This window comes from Glycine max, chromosome 6 (assembly GCF_000004515.6).
Source record: "Glycine max cultivar Williams 82 chromosome 6, Glycine_max_v4.0, whole genome shotgun sequence".
Lineage (NCBI taxonomy): Eukaryota > Viridiplantae > Streptophyta > Magnoliopsida > Fabales > Fabaceae > Glycine > Glycine max.
The window spans coordinates 8,286,708-8,310,872 of NC_038242.2; the positions used below are offsets into that span (position 1 = coordinate 8,286,708).

The window sequence follows — 24,165 nt, forward strand, 5'->3', positions numbered from 1 at the left end:
AAACAATGCTAGAATTTTTTCAGTGTTGCAAAACACTTAGCATACAAATGAAGTAGGAAGATGTTGTAAGAGGAATTAGAATTATTCAAAGTCATCATAGAAATATGATAGAAGACACTAATACACATTTTTTGGTTAAAATTTATCAAAAAATATAAAATTACATATAAATGAGATTTATTAAAAAAAGAAATGAAAAATGATTGTGATTTCTAATAAATTTCAATAAATAGTTGAGTGTAATTGAAAAAAAAAACATGTTAAAGAATTAATATGTTGCTACCCTTTCTTAACAAAATATACCTTAGTTTTCATGCACTCTTAATCAACTAATTAGAAATTATTATATTATTTTAAAGTAGTTATTATAAAAGTAAAAATTAAAATTACCATATATAACAATATATGATAAATGAATGATAGTGTATATTCTAATTAAATCCAGTAAAATTCCAATTTAATTAATTTACATTCTAATTTTATTTTATATATCTATTTATTTTTCTCTTTTATTATTATTATTATTATTATTATTATTATTATTATTATTATTATTATTATTACAAAGTCTTCTTTTATTATTATATCTGATTATATTTACGCCCAAGAGGAATGCAAAATTATCTTTATTAATGAAAAAATATCATTTAACAGCCCATTAATTAATTGAGGTGAATGTGTCACCTAAGAAAGAGATAAAAAAATGAAAAAAATATTAAATGTGATATATAATAGGTGGAAAATTACAAAAAAGAAGAAAAAAAGATAGAAGAAAAATAAGAAAGAGATAGAGGAAAATATAACATGCATGTGTAAAAATAAATAATTAATTGGGATATATATATATATATAGAAAATAGTGAAAGAGAAAGCTGAACCGAAAGAACCATAAGGCAAAGCAGGGTTATATAGCAAGCACTGTAGGGGTAAGCTCAAAAAACCAAGAGCATTACCTACTTTGCCTTTTCAAATTATACTATCATTTTCATGCACAGTGGCTGAATATTATTTGAAGAACCCAAAAAACGGTTTCATCTGCTAAATACTTCCTCTCGTATGTTATTTGGTGTGGGTGGAGAAGAAAGTATTCATTGTCAAAATTAAAAATCCCCACTTGGCGTGGTGAATGAATGCTTAATAATTAACTTTTAGCATTGTATATGAGGGGATGATTGAGTTAATATACTAATTAAATTTATTATTATATGTTAAATTGGAGAATTAACTTCATAGTGATTAAATAATGTTTAGATACTTACTAGCTAATCAATCAATATTTTATATGTACATTAGAAATGAAGGTTTCTTTGATTTTCTCACTTTCTTGTTCACTCTCATTCATCTGAATTTACATTCATGTAATATTTTAACATCTAAAAAAAACTCAATTAATATAGTTGAACTTAAGGAAGATTTGTCGATTAAAATACTATATTCAGTTATTATTATGTTGTAACTGTTTTAGGTTAACAATAACTACACTTCCAAAAGTTTAATGAAACTATAACTAATATTTATCTCTCTTTATTTTGACTTTTCTTGATCCCTCTCTATACAATTAGGAGATGTTTGTATCAATGAGAAGAGTATATGGTGTTACATTATCATATAAATCAAGGGTGGTTTATGTGAGTTAGAAAAAGGGAGAGAGATCGAGTAAAAAATTATTAAATATTGAGAAAAACAAATGTTGTCCTATTTTTTATACCATTATTCGAGTTCAAATTATATTTATTGAATTTATAAAAAAATTATGTTATTTTGTAGGTTTACTTGCTCTACGGTCTTGCCGATATCTGAACTTTTATTAAATTTTTAATTAGGTTTCTACTTTTTTTAGTTTTAATTTAGTTCTTGAATTTGTATTTATTTTTTAATTAAGTCCATATGTTAGTGATAGGTCCAACAAAGACCTAATTAAAAAATAAATACAAGTTCAAAGATGTAATTGAATCCAAAATTAGTTAGAGACCTATTTAAAAATGACAAATAGTTCAAATATCTAATTAAAAAAATATCAACCTTTATAGATCAATATTTTCATATCTACAAGTCAGTATTCTCACTTTTGCGCGTTCTAAATTCTACATGGATTCTTCAACCAATTTAAAACTTGATGGGATTATAATTATACCAACTTTTAATTAAGTCTTTGAACTGTTTTTCATTTTTAAATAGTTCTTTAAACTTTGTGTTTTTAATTGAGTCCGACAGGGATCTACTTAAAGAATAAATATAAATTTAGTGATCCAATTCAAAAAAAAAAAAAATCTAACTAAAATTTAATAAAAGTTCATGACCATAGAATCGTTAGAATTTTTTTTCTAACGTGGGTGTTACATGCGATGATTAAAGTTTTTCAACTGATAATTTTATTTTGCATGATAATTTCTGACGGTGTAATAGTTTCAATATATTTTGTTTTATTGGTTCAAGTATTATGTGAAAATTAGTTGAAATAATATCATAATTTTAAAATTAGTTAAACATTACATAAGCACTACAAATAAAACACGCATTCCTCTGTAAATTACTTTTGTTAAATATTTAATAACTACTAATAACTTATCAAATGTTAGGTAACAAGAAAAATAACCTAGTAAGAATAAACACCTCCTCCCAAAAGTCAAGATTATCAATAATGAGGACAACTCATGCTTTTTAATAATTGGTACACAAGATTACCAATAAAACCCCGGGCATACTCGGTACTAAGTTTGCCACAGTAGTCAGTACTAGGTAGTAGTACGCAGTACTATCTATTTTCCCTTCTTTAATATTTACTGACTAACTTATTTCTTATTAATATGACAAATTATGAATTTATATTGTGCATGAGTGCTTGATGTTTTCCCAAGCTTGAGTTTTCAATATTTGCAATTTAATTTTATAAACACTACAAAAAAAAATTAGTGAAAGAAAATTTGTCATTAAATATTTAAAATTAGACGACGGATCTCATATAGTGTTTTAACTTTTAAGAGGAAAACATTGTTCACTAAGTACAGAGCTTTCAAATTGGATTCAATTGGATCATTAAATTTATATTTATTTTTTAATCTCATTAGCTAATTAATTGTGTTGAATCTCAAAATACGTGCTAAACTTTTATTGACTTGTTTCATTATATCCTAATTACCTTATTGATATGAATGAGTCTAAACATCTTCAAATCAGATCAATAAAATCCAACCTAATTATATTTCATTAAGTTATAATGGATTGGATTCGAGAGTCAAATGTCACTAAAACTAATGATACATTACAATTATTAAATTAGTATAATAATCATTGAATTACCATACTTATTTTATATTTTTAATTTAACCGTGTATGATAAGTTTTTTTGGTTTATGCCCCTTGGTTTTGAATATTATATTGAACCTAGACTATTTAAATTCAATTTGGATGGGTCTTTTAAAGCGAAAAAATAAATATATTAAAACCCTTGTTTTTTTTTTCATAAAATTTTGAGGCAATATCTTATAGAAACTAAATTTCTTGTCACATAAACCAACAAAAACTGACAAGTAATTAAAGAAATGAATCGTATTTATATTTTATATCATAGACTAAATTGAGAGTTACTTTTTGTGGGTCAAATTACTATTTTGTTTAAATATAAAATAAGTTACTTATTACTTATTAGGGTCGGTTTTGTGATGAGTGATTTAAATAATTTCATAATAAGATTTTATATTCAAAAATACTTATCAGCATTTTACAACATAAAATATAAAATAAAGAATTGATCATTCTCCATTGTAATTTCCTAATAGCAAAAATCTCCTAGAAAACATAAGGCCATAGACGGGAGCTATGCTACAAGAAGTGGGTGGGTTTAGATTCGTTGGTCAGCCAATAATTCTATATGTGTTGACCAGGCTAAGAGGGTTAATGTATCCCACGCCCCTAATGTTGCATCATGGACCTCTCATTATATTCCAAAATGTAAATTTATCCCTAAATGAACTTTCTGAAACGGAATGAGAGCTATGATGTAACAGCGAGAATGCATGATATATAAATGTTAGCTAAGAGACTTTCTTGATTACACTTGGGGCTTGAACTTGAAGCCCACAATTACGATGAAATAGAGGACATCATTATTCTATTTTGGGCTTCAAACATATTTGTGTGCACACATTAGTATTACGGTGCACTCACCATTTTCACATTTTTCCAATTTTGTCTTTATTTGTAAGAGCCATACGGATGTAGTTAAAATTAATGACTCAAGAATTAAATATCTGACTTTCACGTTATTAGTATAACGCTCTAAGCAACTGAGCTAATGAATCAATTATATTATAAAATAAATAATGTTGTTATACATAACACTAAAATATTTTATGTATATTTAATGCGCATGTAAATTTAAATAATATTATGACAATTAATTTTGATATAAATCATACGGATTAAGAAATTAAAAAAAAAACCAAAAAATCAATATAGATGAACTTAGAATTTTATTTTTTTAATTATTAATATGTTAAATTACTCATTTGTTCATTAAATTTTTTTTACTATTACAAAATTTGATATATATTAAATTTTGTAATAGTAAATATTTTTTATATATAAAAAAATATACAAATTAAATAATTCATATGATTTATTTTAAAATTAATTATCACAAAATTAATTATTTAAATTTACATACACATTAAATATATATTAAAAATTTTAGTGTTATGTATAACAACATTATTTATTTTATAATATAATTAACTCATTAGTTCAATTAATTAGAAGACTATACTAATAACATGCTAAACACTTTCATAATCATTCAACTTGAAACGTCCAGATATTCATTTCATCAGGGATCGTATTGCACGTGCCATTGCCAAGGCAAAGATTATTATTATTTCAGAGCAGGTCAAATTCATTGCATTCATTCGTATGCGATCAACTTATTGGTGGACGAGCAGCATCGATCAGTTTATTTCTAATTTTTAGAGCAATATTTTGCTAGCTTTGGACCAATCTAAACTTGTTTCCTAACACACATTGAGATATAGTAAAAGATAAAGCTATTTGTTCACTACAAAAAAACATCTTACACTAATGAAAATATGTTTGATTGTTAAGCTCAAGATTTGCATAAGGGAAATTATTAAACCGTTAAAATAGGAGTCTACATAAATAATATAATATAAATTTCAAATAGCAATCAAAATATTATTTGTTAATATGATACTTTGCCTCTTATCCTACTAAATTTGTTTTATATTTTTTTATCATATTATTAGGACAAAATAATTATTAACTTTATCGATAACTAATTTATGTCAAAAAAACCTGATAATAAAATATATTCTTCCAACCATTTTTATTATTTGTAAGACTTAAATTTAAAATTTTATTTAAGAAATTCAAATTTAACAACATATTAATATACTTAAATTTAAAATTTTATTTAAGAAATTCAAATTCAAATTCTACAATTTTTTATTAAATTCAAATAAAGTATATACATTAAACTTAACCATTATTTTTTTAAAATTGAATATGTTTTTAGTTCATCAAATATAGTGATATTTTTATTTTAGTCTCTCAAATCAAAAGTTGATTTTTTTAGTCCTCAAAAATGATAAAATACTTTTTTCTCCCCATACAACATTAGTGTATGTCAAACATGACATATTGAATGTACAATTTGTGGCGGCTTTTAGCATTACAACTTAATTTTTAATTTAAAATTTAAAACATGCCACAAATCACAAAAATAAAATAAAAATTGCAAGAATCAAATTCTTAATTAACCTTGTTCTTCATACGCATTTCCTCAAACAACTCTCGTGCATAATCCAACCTACCACTTCTCATACATAGCAACCTCATTCTTTGTGTTACAGCAACAACATCAAGCTCCTCGACGAGCGTCAGATTCTATGTTTCATGTTCTGCACCTTGTTTTGTTTGTATAATTGTTTGATTTTTGGTGTGGGTTATTCAAGTTGGAATTGCTTTCTTGATTTTTGGTCAATTACAATTATCTATTATTGCATAATTTTATAGTTCCTCAAGAAAATTATTAATTTTATATTTAAATTAAAATGTTATTTTGATTGTAAATTTGGTATTTTCTGAAATTGATAACAAAAAAATAAGGCACTATTATTTTATTTGAACGTAAATGAAGATTGTGAAATGTCAATATTTTGATACGAGGAAAACGTACTCAAACCATTCCATTCTACAGTAGTTGCGACAATTATCTATGTAAAATGATTAGTGATATGATACACTAATACTTATCATTTTTAAATTTTTATTTTATTTTTTCTATAATTTGTAGCAATTAAAAGGCATCACAAATTGCACATTCAATATGCCCTGTTTGCAACACATTAATGTCATTTTAGGAGAAGGACTACAATAAAACATTTCTCGTTTGAAAGACTAAAAAATACAAACTTTAATTTGAGGGAAAAAAAACATATCCCTAATTTAAAGGACTAAAAACATATTTAAATCATATTTTTTTAGTATAAAATTTTGTTATAATAGTTCACTATAAAATTTGAATGCATTTTATTTAATTCAATTTTAAATCATATTTTTTTAGTATAAAATTTTGTTATAATAGTTCACTATAAAATTTGAATGCATTTTATTTAATTCAATTCTTATTCTTATCAGATGATTTTTTCTTTCTTCCTATTTTATACAAACCGTGGGTATCCTCACCAAGATATAATCTTATTCTAATTAGATAGGATTTATATGAAGAATAAAACATATTTTAGATTCAAATTTGAAATTATTCATTAAATTAAAATAATTTCATATCAATTGATGTAGGCAATCATTGCTATAGTAATATAGCAAATTCAGTCGCTATAATATACCTTTTGAATGAGAATAATTGAGCTCACGCTTAGTTTTTTCCTTAATATTGTTCCTTTATTGATGTTCTTTGGATAGTTTCTGTAGTACGGCCAAGTTGTTTTGTAACATCAAGAGACTGATATTTACCCTGCATAACGCCCCTCAGCCCGCACAACTTTGCCAAAATATCGTAAAGATCCAGCTAAGGAAAGGCTTCATATGTAATCCTCTGCATGTGATACATGAGTCACGGCATTACATCAGTTAATGACGCAGAAATAATAAAAACAAAAACCAATATTTACTTTTTCAGCTAAAAGGAAGATATATATAAAATAAAGGGCACAAATGGATACCCAAACCAATTACAAGATCAAGAATAGATCCATGAAAGAATGATGTAGCATTAGTGACGGATCCTTAGAGGAGGTAAGAAATAATTTCTAACAAATTTAATATGAAATTTTTTTGAATCCACCACTGGAGTTACTCCTTCATTAACAAAAAAATAAATAAATTCTTGCACATTTTGTGGGAACAACTTTTATATTTAAATGAATCCTATATTCTCTTTCACCAAGTCTGATTGCTTGTTAATAACAACTTCAAATATGTTATTTTCTATTCATTAATGCTTAATAATTTCTCAAAGTTTAATTGTGAACACCATCAAATTCTATAATATATATGGGTTTTTAACTTATCCTTTTTTTTCCAATTTGAAAAAACGTCAACTGAAAATGCATAAGCCTATTTTTGTTCTCCAATATCATGTCTCATAAGATAATAATACAAACAAAATACAACATCTTTTGATACACTATATTCCGACCAATTGTTAAATTTTGAAAATCAATTAAAATTAAACTTTCGAAATAAAGTTCCAAATTATCGTTTTGGAAAATCATGCTCTCTTGGTTGACAAGGTCCTTTTTATAAATAAGTTCTTCGGATGTTATCCGGATCATTTGGATGATAACATGATATTTGTTTCCTCTCTCATATGAGCAGGATGATTTTTCAAATCAACCTCTAAGAATCTTTTTTTCAAGATGATTTTAATGGTGTTTTGGAATACCTTTTTAAAAAACTTTCATTTTTAGCACACTACAAAAAAAGCTAATTAAGGTAAAAAAAAAATAGAATAAAGCTAATCTCCCTATTGCTTACAAATAAAACCCCCTACACTATGTTAAACCTCCTCAATAATTTATATTAAAAATTTAAAAAGAGTAAAAGACTATTTTTTGATAGAAGTGTTGACCCAATTTCACAAAAACTGTAACTCCGTAACTCCGCAGAGCCTCAATGCTACCAATGCACACAACACACACGTCCATGAATGAGACAAGTGTGATTCTGTGAACATGAATAACTAAATAAGTTTAGAAATTAAATCTAATTAGATTTAAGGGAAAATGAATAAAAAGTGTAAGTGAGTGACAAAGTGATTTAGGATGAGAGAAAATAGTGTTTGGTTGTTTTGAGAATTGGGAGGATCAGAGAAGTAAGGGACGATTCACATCATAATCAGATGTGTGTGTTAAGTTAATAATTTAATGTGTGACACGATGTGCCCTATGTAGAATGTGGTGTGTGTTTTTGTGTTACCGTAATAATAATAAGAATTGTGCTAAATGATTTAGGTTTGAACATGTAGTTTTTATATTGAATGCCTCATGCTTGTTTGAGTTTTAGGTTAAAAAAATTTAATAGAAAAATATATAATATTTTTTGGGGGCAATATTTTTATATACATTAACAAATAAAAAAAAAATCCGGTGGAGGCAATTACAGCACTATACATGCATCCACCAATTTGTACCACCTGGTGTCTGTTATTCGGATACATTAAGGTTTGCTTGCTCTTTTTTTTTTTTTATAATAGTATTAATATGAAGTAGTATATTTTGAAAATAATGAAATTCAATCATATATCAATTGATTAAGAGACAAAATTACTATTACCTATGTTAATCGTGGTTGGTGTTTTTTCTCTTTTTGTGTCTCTATTTCATTACAATTTCATATATGTATTTTCTCTGTCTCAAAATAATTATCATGTAAAAAAAATATCTCAAAATATTTGTTAATTTTATCTTTTTAATGTGATATTAATTATTTTTTTCATTCATTTCCCTTATAATATAAATGATGAAAACTAAAATTAACAATAAATTAATAACTATAAAATTAATTATGCAAAATTGTTATTCATATTTATTTATTTATTTATTAATTTTTTATATGTGTAAAATAATTTAGAACTATAATTATAATCAAATAAAGGGGTAAACATATAATTTATTTTTTGGGTTATAATTTAAATCTATTACTGCTAGTATAATAAAACATGGTTATGGCTCTCCTAAAAAAAAATGGTCATGGCTAGCTGCACATGTGTCAACATTTAATATATATTTTTACTTTTTCTGCTTAAAATACATTATTACCTTTCTTTGGGAAATTCTTTTGCAGGGATTTCTCATAAGCTTTCTTCCACACGGATCTAATGGTACGTACGATCGAAAGATAACGCAATCCATGCAAGTATTAATTTGGGGTCAATGTATTCGTCCAGAGAGAAAGTAAATACGTACTCATTCCAAGTTCAAAGTATGATACTAACTTTAACAGAGACGTAATAACACATGATCCATGTGAAAGGAAAAGCTAGTTAGCAGAAATCGAGCATAAAACATAGTAAAAAATAAAGTACTATTAGCGGCAGAATCAAGTCTGTCTGATAGAATTGTTATTCTCATTTGTGTATTAAAAGAAATTCATTTCATTTGACGTTGTTGATTAGGAATTACCTCGAGAAGGATGTCATACACCGAGTGATTGATCATTTTTACAATTTTTTTTATTAATATATGTTGTTTCTAAAACAAATTATTGGCATGAATTTACTTTGATCAAATTAGGGTAAAATTGACAATTTGAAGACCTAACAATCCAGAAATATAATAAAATATTTTGAATTACGGCTTTATCATGTTAAAATAAAGTAGTAATTTGAAATTGTTTATTTGTTACGTGAGTATTTAATAATTTGAAATGATTGATTCGTTGATATAACTATTTACAATAGCTGATATATGTGTAGCTCGAGTCCACAATAAAAAATCGTAAAATGTATGAATCAACACCAGTTCAAGTACACGTTAAAACAATATTATGTTTAGCATTGAAACAACAATTTGTATTATGTGAATTCTTTGTTTAACTAATTATATATATGTTGGTTTTTTCTCTTATAATTTTTCCTTCCATAACCCTTTTTTTGCCTATATAATTCATATGCCCGGGCCCACGTAATCTAGCTGTTATTGCTCAAAATGGAGTTAAGCATATTATTGTTTCAATATTAAACATAATGTTGTTTTTAAGTGTACTTGAATTAGTGTTGATTCATATATTCTATAAATTTTTATTACAGACTAACTATACACATACAAACTAGAGTTGCAGTAGTTATATAAACAGTTTCAAAATTTTTGAACATTGACGTGATAAATTAATAATTTTAAATTGTTATTTTGTTTTAACGTAATAAAATAATAATTTGAAATTAATGATGTGTAATATCACGTTCAGTAGTTTAAAATTACTAATTCATCTTTATTGTTGACTGTGAAATCTTCAAATTGTCAATTTGCCTCTTGATTTTGACACATATCAATAATTTATTTAAGGAAGAACTCATTTTGATATAAAAAATTGTAAAAAATAACCCAAGGATCAATCACTCGTCATATACAAGTGCAACTAGCTCGAATATCTTTCATTGAAAACTGAAATGCTTATTCAAAAATGAACTGAAATACACACTTAGCTTATTAAGCGCCAGCCAAAGCTTAAACTGGAAGTCTGGAAGATAGAGCAGCTTTCTAGTGGCCTTGGATCACGTGACCTGCTCCACCTGGGTTTTCTTTACGTAAAATATTGCATGTGCGTCTCTGCAACTGCAACCCGTACACTATGCAATAAAGTTAGAAGACTTCAATCCAAAGCCTTACCTTGCTTCTTTTCATACCCTCCAAGCTTCGAGCCTAACTTGGATCCCAAGCCTATGCTATGGCCCCAGGGTAACAAGTGTCAGCCCAATGTAACCATCTAGTTCTTTGTGGGATTCCAACGTGTATTGCCAACAAATATTCCAATTGTCATTACTCATTAGCCAAAAGTTTTAGGCTTTTAGATCTAGCTAGAAATCATATCTCCTAGTTAATTCTTCTCATTCTTTGGATGTATTTTTTTCTTAGATTACTTATTTATATAATAACACATTCATAAAACATTATTATCATTTTATTTCTATTTATTATATAAATTATTTTGGACCAGTACTACTTTTTAGAAAATTCAGACCCAAAATTAAAAATAAAATCAATATGTTAACTGAATACCATCAAGCTCAATAATTGATTCATAAGAACCAAGTCCAATAATCTTTTGGTACTACACCAATTCCAATACAGTTATCAAACACAAAATATGATGTCAAAATTCATTAGCTAGGCACAATGAAAATCACATTATTTACCACCTATAACTGTTTCTAACGCCTCATCACGTAAGAATCCCTACTATAACATGTAGGCAAATATATAATATATATAAATATAGAATATATATATATATATAGGTATATTTACTAACTTTTGCATTATTATTCCCCTCTTGCATTTACTGACTTGAATGTTAGAATATAATTTACATTAATAGAATTTGACTTGTGCCGAACATAAAAGACTTCATTCAAATATTCCACCCACTTGATCTGGCATTGAACATAAATAGCTATATCATAAACATATCATCTTCTCTTTCTATTAATTTTCGCTTTGGAATTAGTTGTATGATTTTTTACATAGACTTTTTTTGTAGAAATACAATTTAGCATTTCCTTATTAAGTAATACATGCTAGGATTATATCAATTAAAATAGATCATTTATTTAATTTCAAATAAAATTTAAAGTATACGTTATTTTATTATTTCTATATAGAAATAAATTAATTCAGCACATACATAGAAGTGAAAGAGATAAATCTTTACCTGCAAAATTTTTCATTTCGTTAAAAATGCATGCATAGATTGAGATCTTAAAATCTTTAATATTTTGTTTTCTTCGATTTTTGAACAAAATGTCATTCAAATAAAATATAAAAAATAATATATGTGGATTTTTTAATTTAAATGTAATTTTGTAATATCAAATTGAAAGCAAACAAAAATTATCTTTTATAATTAGGTTCATATAGGTTTGCTGTTTGTTATATTTTTACTTTACTTTTATACGATTTTTGTATTTTAGTTTCTCGATCTATTGTACTTGATAAATGTTTATTTTTGTATGATAAATAAAAAATATTTTAACATACAAATTATCTTATAAATATAAATTAAATTAAATACTTTTTTCGTTCCTAAGTTTAGTTCTTTTTTCATTTTCATAATTATCTTTTTTTTGTTTTAATTTTTACAAAATATGTTTGTTTTATTTTCTTCCAGTATTTTAGATAGCATTATGAGCAATAAAAAATACTCTCTAAAGCACTTTAATAAAAAAAACACATATTTTATAATGACTAAAATGAAAAAAAAAATTATAAGGATGGAAATTAAAAAACATTAAATTACAAGAATGAAAAAGTATTTAAACCTATAAATTATAATAAAAAAAATATTTGATTATATAAATTATATTTTAGATTTATAATATATAATTTAAATTGTAAAAATTATTTATATTATCAGATCATTCTAATTAAATTTAAAATTTATATTGTATTGAGAATTTCCACACAAATGAGCCGATCACGTTAAATACATATTTTACCTTTTTTTTCGTGGAGCATAGCATTCCACCTTCACCAAAAGAAAAATAGCATAATGAATTTCACAAAATTGTTATATATGTCTTAAATTATTAACTCTAATCATTATTCTCATACGTTCTACAAACAGACACATGACACACGCAATGCACGCATGTCAAGAATTAATTTATTTTGAAAATTAAAGGACCTGTTTGGTTTAAAATTAAATTAACACACACACAAAGAAAAAGTAGTGACAGAAAAAATTCAATCACTAAATTCAATTACTAATTTAACTTATTGATTTTTTGTAGTTATACAAAAATTTTGAAAACCAAATATCAAGTGAGATATGATATTTTGTAATCATGAATAAAATAATAAATAAAAATTTGATGTATATGATAATAAACCAAATTGTGAAGTATATGATAATCATAAAGATTAGTTCATACTGGCACGAATACGTGATTGCGAATAGCGAATTGATGTGAGCAACGTGTGGAATTTCTTGAAAACACACATATTTTAATATTAGCTAGCTGCTAGCCAGTCCACATAATAAACTCGATCAAAAGAGTCACGTAAGGTTAACATATCTAGTTACTATAAACAAAAGGAGTTTTGATTAAATAGCGATTATTAATCGAAACACCTTGATGACGTCTTGATGTGTCATGAGGTCTCGATTAATTATTTAGTTAGTGAATATTGACACGTGCATCTTTTTTTTTTTTGTAATTATATATATGTTGATGATAGCCCAAAGGAGAGATCGACTGAACGTCTTTATAGTTTATATGGTTCAGAAATCAAAATCCAATTTTTATGATTATATTGCAATTCAGCGTTTTTAATTTGTGATTGCACTGCTAACTCTCTGTTTAATAAAACTTTGGTGTTGGACACCTCAGCGGAATTGATTTATAGAAAGAGATAGGAAGAAGAATTAAGAGGTTTAGAGGGACTCAGCAAATGCATTAAGTGAGTTGTTGATTGGTTCAATGACTTTGTGTATGAGACTAAACAAATAGCAACAAAACCTTCACCTTCATATATTCTAATCACTCGTGTCTTTTCCTCCCCCATCCTCCTCTCCTACTACCCCACCCCTTTTTGTTTACAAATAGACCCACCACAATTATTATGGTGGCCACCGACGACGGTGCAATATTCTTGTGTCGTTTTGTTGCTTACCGTGTATATGTTAGGTTTGAACAAGGAACTGCCCTAAAATTTATCCATAAATTTCTCACTTTGTGTTTTGCGCATGGCCGTCGTATATGGGACTGTGGGGTTATATTTTTTTTTTCTGGACTAGAAATCACAAATATTTTTGAATTCACCTAGTTAAAGACTAATTCGGCCTGGGTTTGTCACAGCAGGGTTAGAATCTGTCTCTCCTTGTGTCTTGTGTCTGGTTATAGATTTAAAAAATGGTATTATAACATATCTAGGTTTTGTTTTTTTATTAAGTGAAATTTTATATTATACGTACTTTTTATTGTATAATCAGCATATAATTTCGTTAGATGATAATTAAATTATGCAAAATATTGAGTATAATGTTTTTACTAATAATATTTCACTTATTTTAAACAACCATCCTATAACTAATTTGAATAAAACAGTTAATACTTAGTGCGATATTGTATGCTTTTATTTTTTATTTTTTATTTTTATGTTTTTCATATACACACAAAAAATATATCTCAAAATCAAAATAGATAACTTTGTCGTTTTTATCATTCACAAAACATTTCCCTTTAAACAAGTGATAGAATCTTGAAGATGGACATATATATGATCGTCGTAGAACTTTGACTACTTAATTACTCTGTTGAAGGGGTCGGAGTGTATGCGCACGTGATCCTTATATGGATACGTATTGTTCACTGAATCAGTTTGTCCATTGTGTTTCTCTATGTTTTTTTTCCCTGTCATCAGAAGAACTAATTGATAATTAACATTCTGAGAAACATAAGGTCTTCAAGCATTCAATTCTGACTCTCATCTCGTACAATCAAATACTTTCAACAAATAATTAAATTCAAGCCGGGTTATAAATGAGAAGCATCACTAGCAGATTCTCGAGTTTGGTTTAGGTCTTATAATTAATTTTAGCCATAACTCATCTAGTTAAATCATAAAAATGGATAAAAATGTAGCCACTTCAATTAATCAACGTGAACACAATTTTGACACATTTTTTTGTATAATAATAATGTTCGTTCTTGTTAAACCAATCCCTAAATTCAACATGAATGATGAGCCACCAAAACGTACGTACACACGTCATAATTCAATTAGAGAAACAAAATCTCACTCAAATCTTACTTTTTCCCCCCTTTAGTTTTTATATATAGTACTACTAATAACTAAAAATTTAGTTGTAGTAACTAGTCTAACATTCGTTCAGCATTTCATAGTTTGAAGTTTGTAATCTTTTTATGATTACACTCTGAAATTTGGCGAAGCAAAGAAATAATGCACAGTTGGATTTTAGTCATAGTGCAGAGTAGGAAAAATCTTGATAATATATGGTGTGCCGTCTGTTGCGGGGTGGTGCCAAGCATTTAGAAGCCGGCACCGACGAACAGTACACGAGACAGGATGTGGGTAAACCCTATGACAATTCCTTCAGATAAGATCTCAATTGTCTCTAATTGGTTGGTCCCAAATACTACTTTCTAACTAATGAAAACGAATGAACTAACTCGTCCGCGCCTCAATCTCGCACAAAAACAATAGGGAAAGAAAGAATCTTTACCAACCTCCCAAATATTGGAATAGATAGGAAGGTGGCAAAAAGTTACTAAAATGGTTTTTGCATTTGAATTAATATGTGGATGCATCTTCAGACTCTCTTCCTATTTTGGTGGGGTCTTCTGGCCAAACAAAAATTATTTGCTTCCCAAATTCAATGAAAAGAAAAAGAAAAAAGAGTTATTGTGCAAATAGATTAAGAAAGAATGTATGTAAAAGTTGAATTTGAAAAAGGGTTCTGTAGTTTGCCTTGGCAACAAATCAAAAGAGTCATCATATTCAGCGATATTACCCAACCTTGAGCTTTTTTCAATAGGGGGAAGTTGTTACCAGCTATTATAACGAAGTTTGTCATCAATTCTTACCCTCCAGGTAAAGATACAAATATACAATCATATTTTATGGTTCGGCCAACGTGTCCATTATATCAATTCAATATTCTTCCCACAACTAACCCAGATTTTCAAATGGATGGCTAAGCTATTTTTCACAACAAAATGAAAAGGGTCACTTTAGTATGCTAACTAATTAATTGTTTTCCGTGATTAGGAGAATCATATATTTGCTTTTCGATGCTTTAATTCTGGTCAAAAAGTGTTGTCTCCCAACTTACACGTAAACCTATTTTTTATTCCATATATTAATACGTAATTATATATTTGTATTGAGTAAGACTATACTAGAGGAAATAACAAAGCTTTGTCAAATGAAGAGATTTGTGTAACAGTTCACACCCAAGTTCTTCATGCTTCAAACTGAAGTTTCATACCTAGCATCTACTATGGCTGTTTCAAAGTCAGTGGATATAAATATACCTACCAAACGTATACCACACATAAGAAAGATGATCGATTAAACACAAGAATTTCTAAATTAGCGTAACTAATATTGAGAATTGTGGGGCCACAACTGATTACTCTCCCTCTAAATTGAAAGTGTGTTTGGATTGACGTTTTCAGTATTACAGTATACATATTTTTATTTTATTTTTGATGTCAAATTAATTGAAAAACACAAAAATTACATGTAGTAGCTTTTTTTTTTTTTTTTGAGTCGGATCAATTGTTTCACAACATCAAACCATACACACCAAAACGCCTTTAGTAAATAAAGAAACCGTGATAGCTATAATTGTTTTTTAAGGGAGCAACGTGTGATTCTCCTTTTTTTTTTTTATGTCAATAGTTTATGGTTATTAAAGTAAGGACTTTTCTATTTCAACGTAAGGACAAGTCATTAATCATTAACGGATGTTTTAAATAATCAGCATGGTTCTAGCATAACTAAAAGAAAACCACACTGAAATTTATCTCATCAAAATATTATTTTATAAAACATAATTAAAAATAGTGGATGTCTTAAGATTCGAAACTTGTGATCCAGGGGGACGAGATTATCCTTTCAATAAAGCAAACACGTCTAAATTTCCAATTGTAGTGAGGCGCCCAAGATTGCCTTTCTTAATCGTTAGAAACTTAATTAATTTCTCGCACTTTTTATTAAAAATATTTTTTAATATATTGAAATTAATGCACATATATATATGAACCATCAATCATATTTAATAATTTAAAATTAATTATATCAAAATTAATTTATCCAATTTCAAAACAAACAAGTTCTATATATCTCCTGTTTTTTTAATATGGTTTTTCTTCCATCAGAGAGGAACCAACAAACTACTTAAACCACAGCATTCTTAAGGAATATTCCTGCCTGTTGTGAGATGACAACAAATTAATTAAATAAAATACTTCTAAAAATTCTTGATTTATCAAGTTTATATTATAAATTAAAACATTTTTTTAGGATAAAATGATATATATCTTCATTAAAACTTTTTTTAACTCCACACACACACAAATATATATATATATATATATATATATAAAGAAAGAAAACTTATATTTAGGTCATCCAAAAAGGCGAGTGGGGAGTTAAATTAATGTGGAACTTCTTAAATATCGTTCAATCTCTTTTATAAATTTTTCTTTATGTTTATGGTAAGTGGTTTCGCTATTATTTATTATTTATATTTTTAATCATTAAAACGATATTCTTAAAATTTTCATTTATATAAATGTTTCTTTCTTCCACTCAAATATCAATTTTAACTATTTTAAATTTTTAATATTTATATTAAATCTTCTTGTCATTTCAAACCAATGCTATATAAACTTTTTAATCCTTTTTTAATTAATAAGATATTCTCTTTTTGTCTAAAAAAAGATATTAGCTTTGAAGTTTTATCTAATAAATATTAATTACTTGTATTAATTATTTAATTAATTTAGTTTTATACATTTGTCTCATAACTTTAAATATTTTTTTATTTATATATTTTTACGTTTTGTCCAAATTTATTACAAATAGACGTACGAAAAGCTTGCTATTTCTTTTATAAAAAAGAAGGTCCCGAGAAAACTAGGTGCCACTGGCACTTGATAAGACGATTAATTATACTCTGTTCATATATTTTTATAAACCCATATATTAAAACGCCAAATACTCTTCTATTTGGTCCTAATGATAGCGGTATTAGACTCAATTATTATCATCCAACAGACCTTTCCTTTTAATTTTGAATTAAATTAAGTTAGCATGGGCCCTTGAGATGGATTGAGGGTACATTTTAACTGATTGATTCTAACAGATAATACAAGTCCAAATTAACTCTAGAAATAATAATTTTCTATATTAGTGACATCACAGACATATACTTACGTGGTGATTAAAAGTTATCTGCTTTGTGTTAAAAATAGACAAGTAATTATGGATCGCCATGGACCATACACAGCATTTAAATCCGGCGGATGCAATACTGTGAGCTGTAAATTTTTAAGCTCTGTCTTCCTTTCAGCACGTCTGATTCGACTTCCCTTTTATATTTTAATTTTAATTCTGTTTCAAAACATGTGGTAAAAATGTGTATTTTTTATTTTACTTATTTTTCGTATAAATATGAGTTCAATTTCTAATGTTACTAAAATCTTGTTTGAGAGACACCTCTCTTATCTATGAATTAATTATTTAAATAAGTTTATATTAGCAGTTTCAATATGTCATGGACACTTTATCAAGTAATATTAAAGATAACTCTCTGTACTACTATATTTTTTCAACAAAAAAGTTTTAAAAAAAGAGCATTTTTCTTATAAGAAAATTTTAGGATTTTTTATGAGCTCTCGTTTTAAAGGTAAATATTAAGGAATACCAAACCTTAGTTGTTAAAAGTTTTAAAAGAAAAATTATTGTATTTAATTAAAAGTAATTTTTTTTTGTTTTCAATGTTTTTCAAAAAATATTTTTAATTTCTAAATAATATTTTATGAATCTTTTTAATAGACTAAATCTAATGCACAATTTATCATAAAAAGAACCACAATAATTCATCATGAGGTATACTAGTTATAGTTTAAAAAAAATGTCTCTTTTCCCAGCAGGATCATATCCTGTTAACAACAGGAGATCTAAGCACGAATTTGTGCCTTTATATATATATATATATATATATATATTAGCACTTCAACATACCATCAATAAAATTGTAATGATACAAATTCATGCGTGTGTTACTATTCATTTGAATCGTCGACACTTCGCACTGTCTTTCTAAAGGCTTCAAAAAGAGCTCAAGTAGGTTTCTTGGAAGCCACTCTTGAAGCCTACTACTACGACCCTTTATATATATCCACCACAAACGACACGTCTTACATAAACTCCATCACATTGAAGCCACCACTTGATGGTTTCATTTTCATAAATTCTCAAATTTCTCTCAGCAGCTTCTTTGTACTCTTCCTTGGCTGAGCTTCTTTTATTTTAATTTTCTCTCTAAGTACACCCACCCAGTTTGTGCTATATACTTGTATTTTCTCTATATTATTACACTGATCTTGAAGAAGCATGGCAGAGAAAACCAAGAACAAGGTGGAGGTTCAATTGGGTTGCGGTTTGATGGGAAGAATTTTCCATCTCAAAACCAATAACAGGACTAGAAAATCCTCTGTTCATTCACTACCCGTGAAGGTTTGCAACAACACTGCACAGCAACAGAGGGATCAGGCCAAAAACGAAGCCAAACCCTCTCCAAACCATGAATCAAATGTTCCAAGAGATAGCTCCATTGGAACCATTCCTACACTGAAAGTGGAGCAGAATCCAGCGAGAAAGAGTAGCTCTAGTCACCGTGCACCTTCAGCATACCAAAACACTCAAAACGGGAGAGCCTCGGACGCTGCAAGAACCTCAATTCAACGAAGCCACGACTCAAATGAAGAGAGTAAACAACAACAGAAAGAGCACGCTGTTGTTAACTCTCTGGAACTTGCTAGGATAAGTACAAGTGCTAATCATCATCATCATCAAAACAACGAGACGAAATCCCTGGCGAAAGAATTTGTGTTACCAATCACTGGGAATTTGCTTGTGAATAGCAGCCCAAGAACTAGTATTACCAAGAGCAAAGAGTTGAACACCTTGTCCGGCTCCTGTTCTTACAACAGTAATAATAGTACTAACAAAGGCATGATGGGGAACATAATGAGGAAGAACAGCGACGAGCTTGCGCAATTTCGGAGTCCGAGGAACGGCAGAGTGGACCCTGAGGTGTTGAAGTCCATGGGGAATGAAGCGTACAAACAGGGGAGATTTGAAGAGGCTTTGACTTTGTATGACCGAGCCATTGCTGTTGACTCAAAGAAAGCAACGTATCATTGCAATAAGAGCGCGGCTTTGATAGGTTTGGGAAGGTTTCTTCAGGCAATTGTTGAGTGTGAGGAAGCTATCAAGTTGGAGCCTTCGTATGGCAGAGCCCACACGCGTTTGGCAACAATTTATTTCAGGTACTCAGCAATAATTATGGTGTATGCTTCATTCAATTTGCCATGTGTTTTGGTGTTTCCTTAGAGAATTGATAATTTGATTGTATGCAGATTGGGAGAGGCAGAGAAGGCACTGAATTGCAATGAAACAAGCTCATGTGTTGATTCGGTACTCGCTTTCCAAGCTCAGGCTCTTCAAAATCACCTTAGCAAATGCACTGAAGCTCGGAAAGTCAAAGATTGGAAAGTTATATTAAATGAAACACAGGCTGCAATATCCTTGGGTGCTGATTCAGCTCCACTGGTTAGTTTCCTTGGTTTAACGTTTTTGTTTTTGAGGTTTCTTTGCTACGCCTAAACTTTTTGTACTCCAACAATTTTATTTTTTTTTTATCATTTTTGGATCGAATGTCACCTAATGTTCCATAATAGATAACACTCCGAGATGGGAATCCTATTATTCCACTTTGTTTTTATATAATAAGTGCCATAGTGATTGATTGATCAATAAGCGGCTATGGTATGCCTTTCGCTGATTAAAAAATGATTATGAATATACCAGGTCTATTCTTTACATACTGAAGCCCTGCTGAAGCTCCTAAGACATCAAGAGGCACACGCTACCTACGAGAAAATGCCAAAATTTGACCTTGATTCTTCTAACAAATTATTTGGCCCCGTTCGTAGTGCTTACCTATTGATGACAGGCGCGCAAATTTACTTGGCAGCCGGCAGGTCGGTGAAAATGCTTTATTTTTATGATGTTTAACAGATTATTCAAACATGATTTCTGTATTTTGAATGATATGTAAAGAAAGTCCACCAATTAGAGAAAAAAAGGACATGCAGATATTTTAGAGCAGGCTAAATAGAGTAAAGTGCCAACAATCGGGTTTCCCATTTCATAATTCATTTTATAAACTTTAGTGTGATACGATGACGATGAGGTATATATAGTCGGTACTTGGCATTTATGTTGCAGTTTCACTTGACCAAATTTTGTATAATATGCACCAAACCAATACAATATATTAAAGAAATACTAATAACATATTCTCTAATACATTTTTTTAGGACACCCTTGTTATTTATTGAAAATTATAATTTTGTGTGAGTTTCACTTCAATAAAATTTGCATCGATATAGTATGATTAGAAAGAGTGTGTTGTTAGTACTTTTACATAAATTATTATCTTCCCCTGCTATTGGTTGCTTTGATTTTAATGATGGTAGGTGATATATTATCTGAATCTAATTAGTAATAATGAACGAATGACCCTAAGTTGCTTTGCGTTTTTGTGTGCTGACAGGTTTGAGGATGCTGTAACAGCATCTGAGCAAGCAGCTAAACTAGATCCAAGTAATTTTGAGATGAATGCAGTGGTGAGGAGGGCCAGAGCAGTGACATCAGCCAGAATGAGTGGTAACTTACTCTTCAAGGCATCAAAATTCACGGAAGCATATGCTGTATACAATGAAGGACTAGAGCATGATCCACACAACTCAGTTCTGCTATGCAATAGAGCAGCGTGTCGTTCTAAGCTAGGTCAATTCGAGAAAGCAATTGAAGATTGTAACGTAGCACTTATAATTCAACCTAGTTATAGCAAGGCTAGGTTGCGGAGGGCAGATTGCAATGCCAAGGTGCTTTAATTTCTACTTCGATACTAACTTGTAGAATATACTATTATACTTGTTTTTTAGTTAATAATTATTTTTTTGAACATATAATAGTTGGAACGATGGGAAGCTGCCATTCAAGACTATGAAATGCTATTAAGAGAAAAGCCAGGGGATGAGGAGGTGGCAAGGGCTCTGTTTGAGACCCAGCTCCAACTCAAGATGCTACGCGGTGAAGATATTAAGGACTTGAAATTTGGCTCAAATTTGTTTTTCATCTCAAGCAATGATCGGTTTAGACATTATGTAACATCACCTGGTGAGTAATTTTTGACTGTGCCTTCTAGCAAAATTATATTCGGCATTGCAAATAACAAACACTGACCAGTTGTGAACAAATTGAACAGGGATGTCTGTGGTACTCTTTTGTAACAAGGCAACCCATAAGCAAGTGTTGTTGGTGTTGGAGCAAACCTGCAAGAGATTTCCATCAGTTAATTTCCTTAAGGTTGGTAATTTTCAATGTTATAGGCATTGTGCCCCTATATTCTTAATAAAAACTAGTTACATTGTCTCTTACTTATAATTGATTTACGATTTTAGGTGGAGATTGAAGACCATCCATACTTGGCAAAATCAGAAGGTGTGAACTGCATCCCAGCCTTTAAAATATACAAGAATGGATCAAGGATTAAAGAAATTCCAGGAAACAACCACGATTTGTTGGAAAAATTAGTTAAATTATATAGCAGCTGAAGGTAATCACACTTCTTCGAATCACAACATATAGGAAGAGACGAGGAAGGTTAGATTTTTAAGAATGGAAAGGAAGATTGCCAAAAATAAATCAAGCTGATTATATCTGCTTCATAAATTTGGTCACCTTGCTTACAAGACAGAGGAAACCAGAGACGAAACATAGCATTGTTAAAAGCTGTAGAAAAATGTATAGGAAAAGTGATTCTTTGTGTTAGTAATTGACTTTCTTAATACTTTTGGATGTTTGAGAGGTCTTTAATTCCTCACATTCAGTGCATAATGGTTTGGAAAAACGTAAACTTTTTTTTTTTGGTTGTTAGATAAGTTATGTATTCTTTACAGGAGTGATTATTTAGGTTGTCATTCTAAGTTATGAGCAATATAGTAAAAGAAACACGATTGTTTTACATTACAGAAACTCTATTCAATTATAGATCTTTCAAGCTTCATGGTTCAAAGTTGAAATATATATATTGCTTTAAGTCAATCCAACTTTAAAATCAAGTGGAGGTTGGTTCAAACTTCAAAATGGTTTAGTGGCATAAAAGACTGTCCACTCCGCCAGGGTAATTGACCGTAAATTACTGATTATTTGCTTTCTTTTTTGTCGGCACGGATTATTAGCTTGAAAGAGCACTAAAGTCTAAGGTTTAAACAAAGAAAGAAGTTGAAACATTCTTCTAATGTGTTTTTGATTAATTTTGAGAAATAATCATTTTTTTTTGTCAAAAGTAAAATAACAAATAATTATTTCTTACTGTTTCATCACTTTCATGGTATCAGGTAACTTTATGGAGTAAAATTGATTAGCGTGTAGTATTATTAAATACACTATTCAAGTGTTTATGAGTTTTTCCACTTAAAGAGGGCACCACCCAAAGCATGCTTAGGTATAGATTTCTTCCATCCGTTATGAACTAATGGTTTCAAAGCCATTCTTCGCCGATTATGTAAATTAGAGAAGTGTGTGTCTCAGCCAAAATAGCCAATCGGTGCAGTATATAATATTTATTGTTGAAGTGGTCCAACGCTTGTTTTTATGAGAAAAAAATTCTATTTGTTTCACTGTTATGAACTCATGCGAATCGATAAATCTATTATGGACCAAAGATGAAATCTATTTTGGAAGAAGGGAAAGGAGGATCTGTTTTACAGTTTAACCTAAAGTTTAAAAGCGTGGGAACTGGGAAAGGGTTTGTCAAGTTTGTGGACAACTTATTATTCTCTTGGGTCCGAGGACAAAATAGATGTCTGAATTTTCGTTATCACATTCAAATTCCCGTTTAATTAAACGAACCGTCATTATGAAAAAATATCTTAATGCTTGGTTGTTTTTAGGAAAAGTTCCGATTTCCGTGTAGAATTTTTTTTCTTTCTTTTTGAAAGAGTATTGGAAGTTATTATATGCTTAATTTTAAAATTAAAATGTTTTTACAGACTCGCTTTTAAGCAAAATAATTTCATGTTAGACTAATTTTTAAAGAAACTTTAATCCAAATTCGGATACCCTTAATCGGTAAGAAAGGTGA

At 28.7% G+C, this 24,165-nt stretch overlaps 1 protein-coding gene across 1 annotated transcript; it reads left to right on the forward strand.

Annotated features, from left to right (window-relative positions):
- Positions 1-18,961: 18,961 nt before the first annotated feature.
- On the forward strand, positions 18,962-23,043 carry LOC100814381 (TPR repeat-containing thioredoxin TTL1). Its single transcript, XM_003527861.5, has 7 exons — positions 18,962-20,278; positions 20,369-20,561; positions 20,820-20,992; positions 21,568-21,901; positions 21,992-22,196; positions 22,285-22,385; positions 22,481-23,043. The coding sequence occupies exons 1-7, from the start codon at positions 19,341-19,343 to the stop codon at positions 22,631-22,633; spliced, it is 2,097 nt and encodes a 698-aa protein (XP_003527909.1). The 5' UTR covers positions 18,962-19,340; the 3' UTR covers positions 22,634-23,043.
- The last annotated feature ends 1,122 nt before the right edge of the window (positions 23,044-24,165 follow it).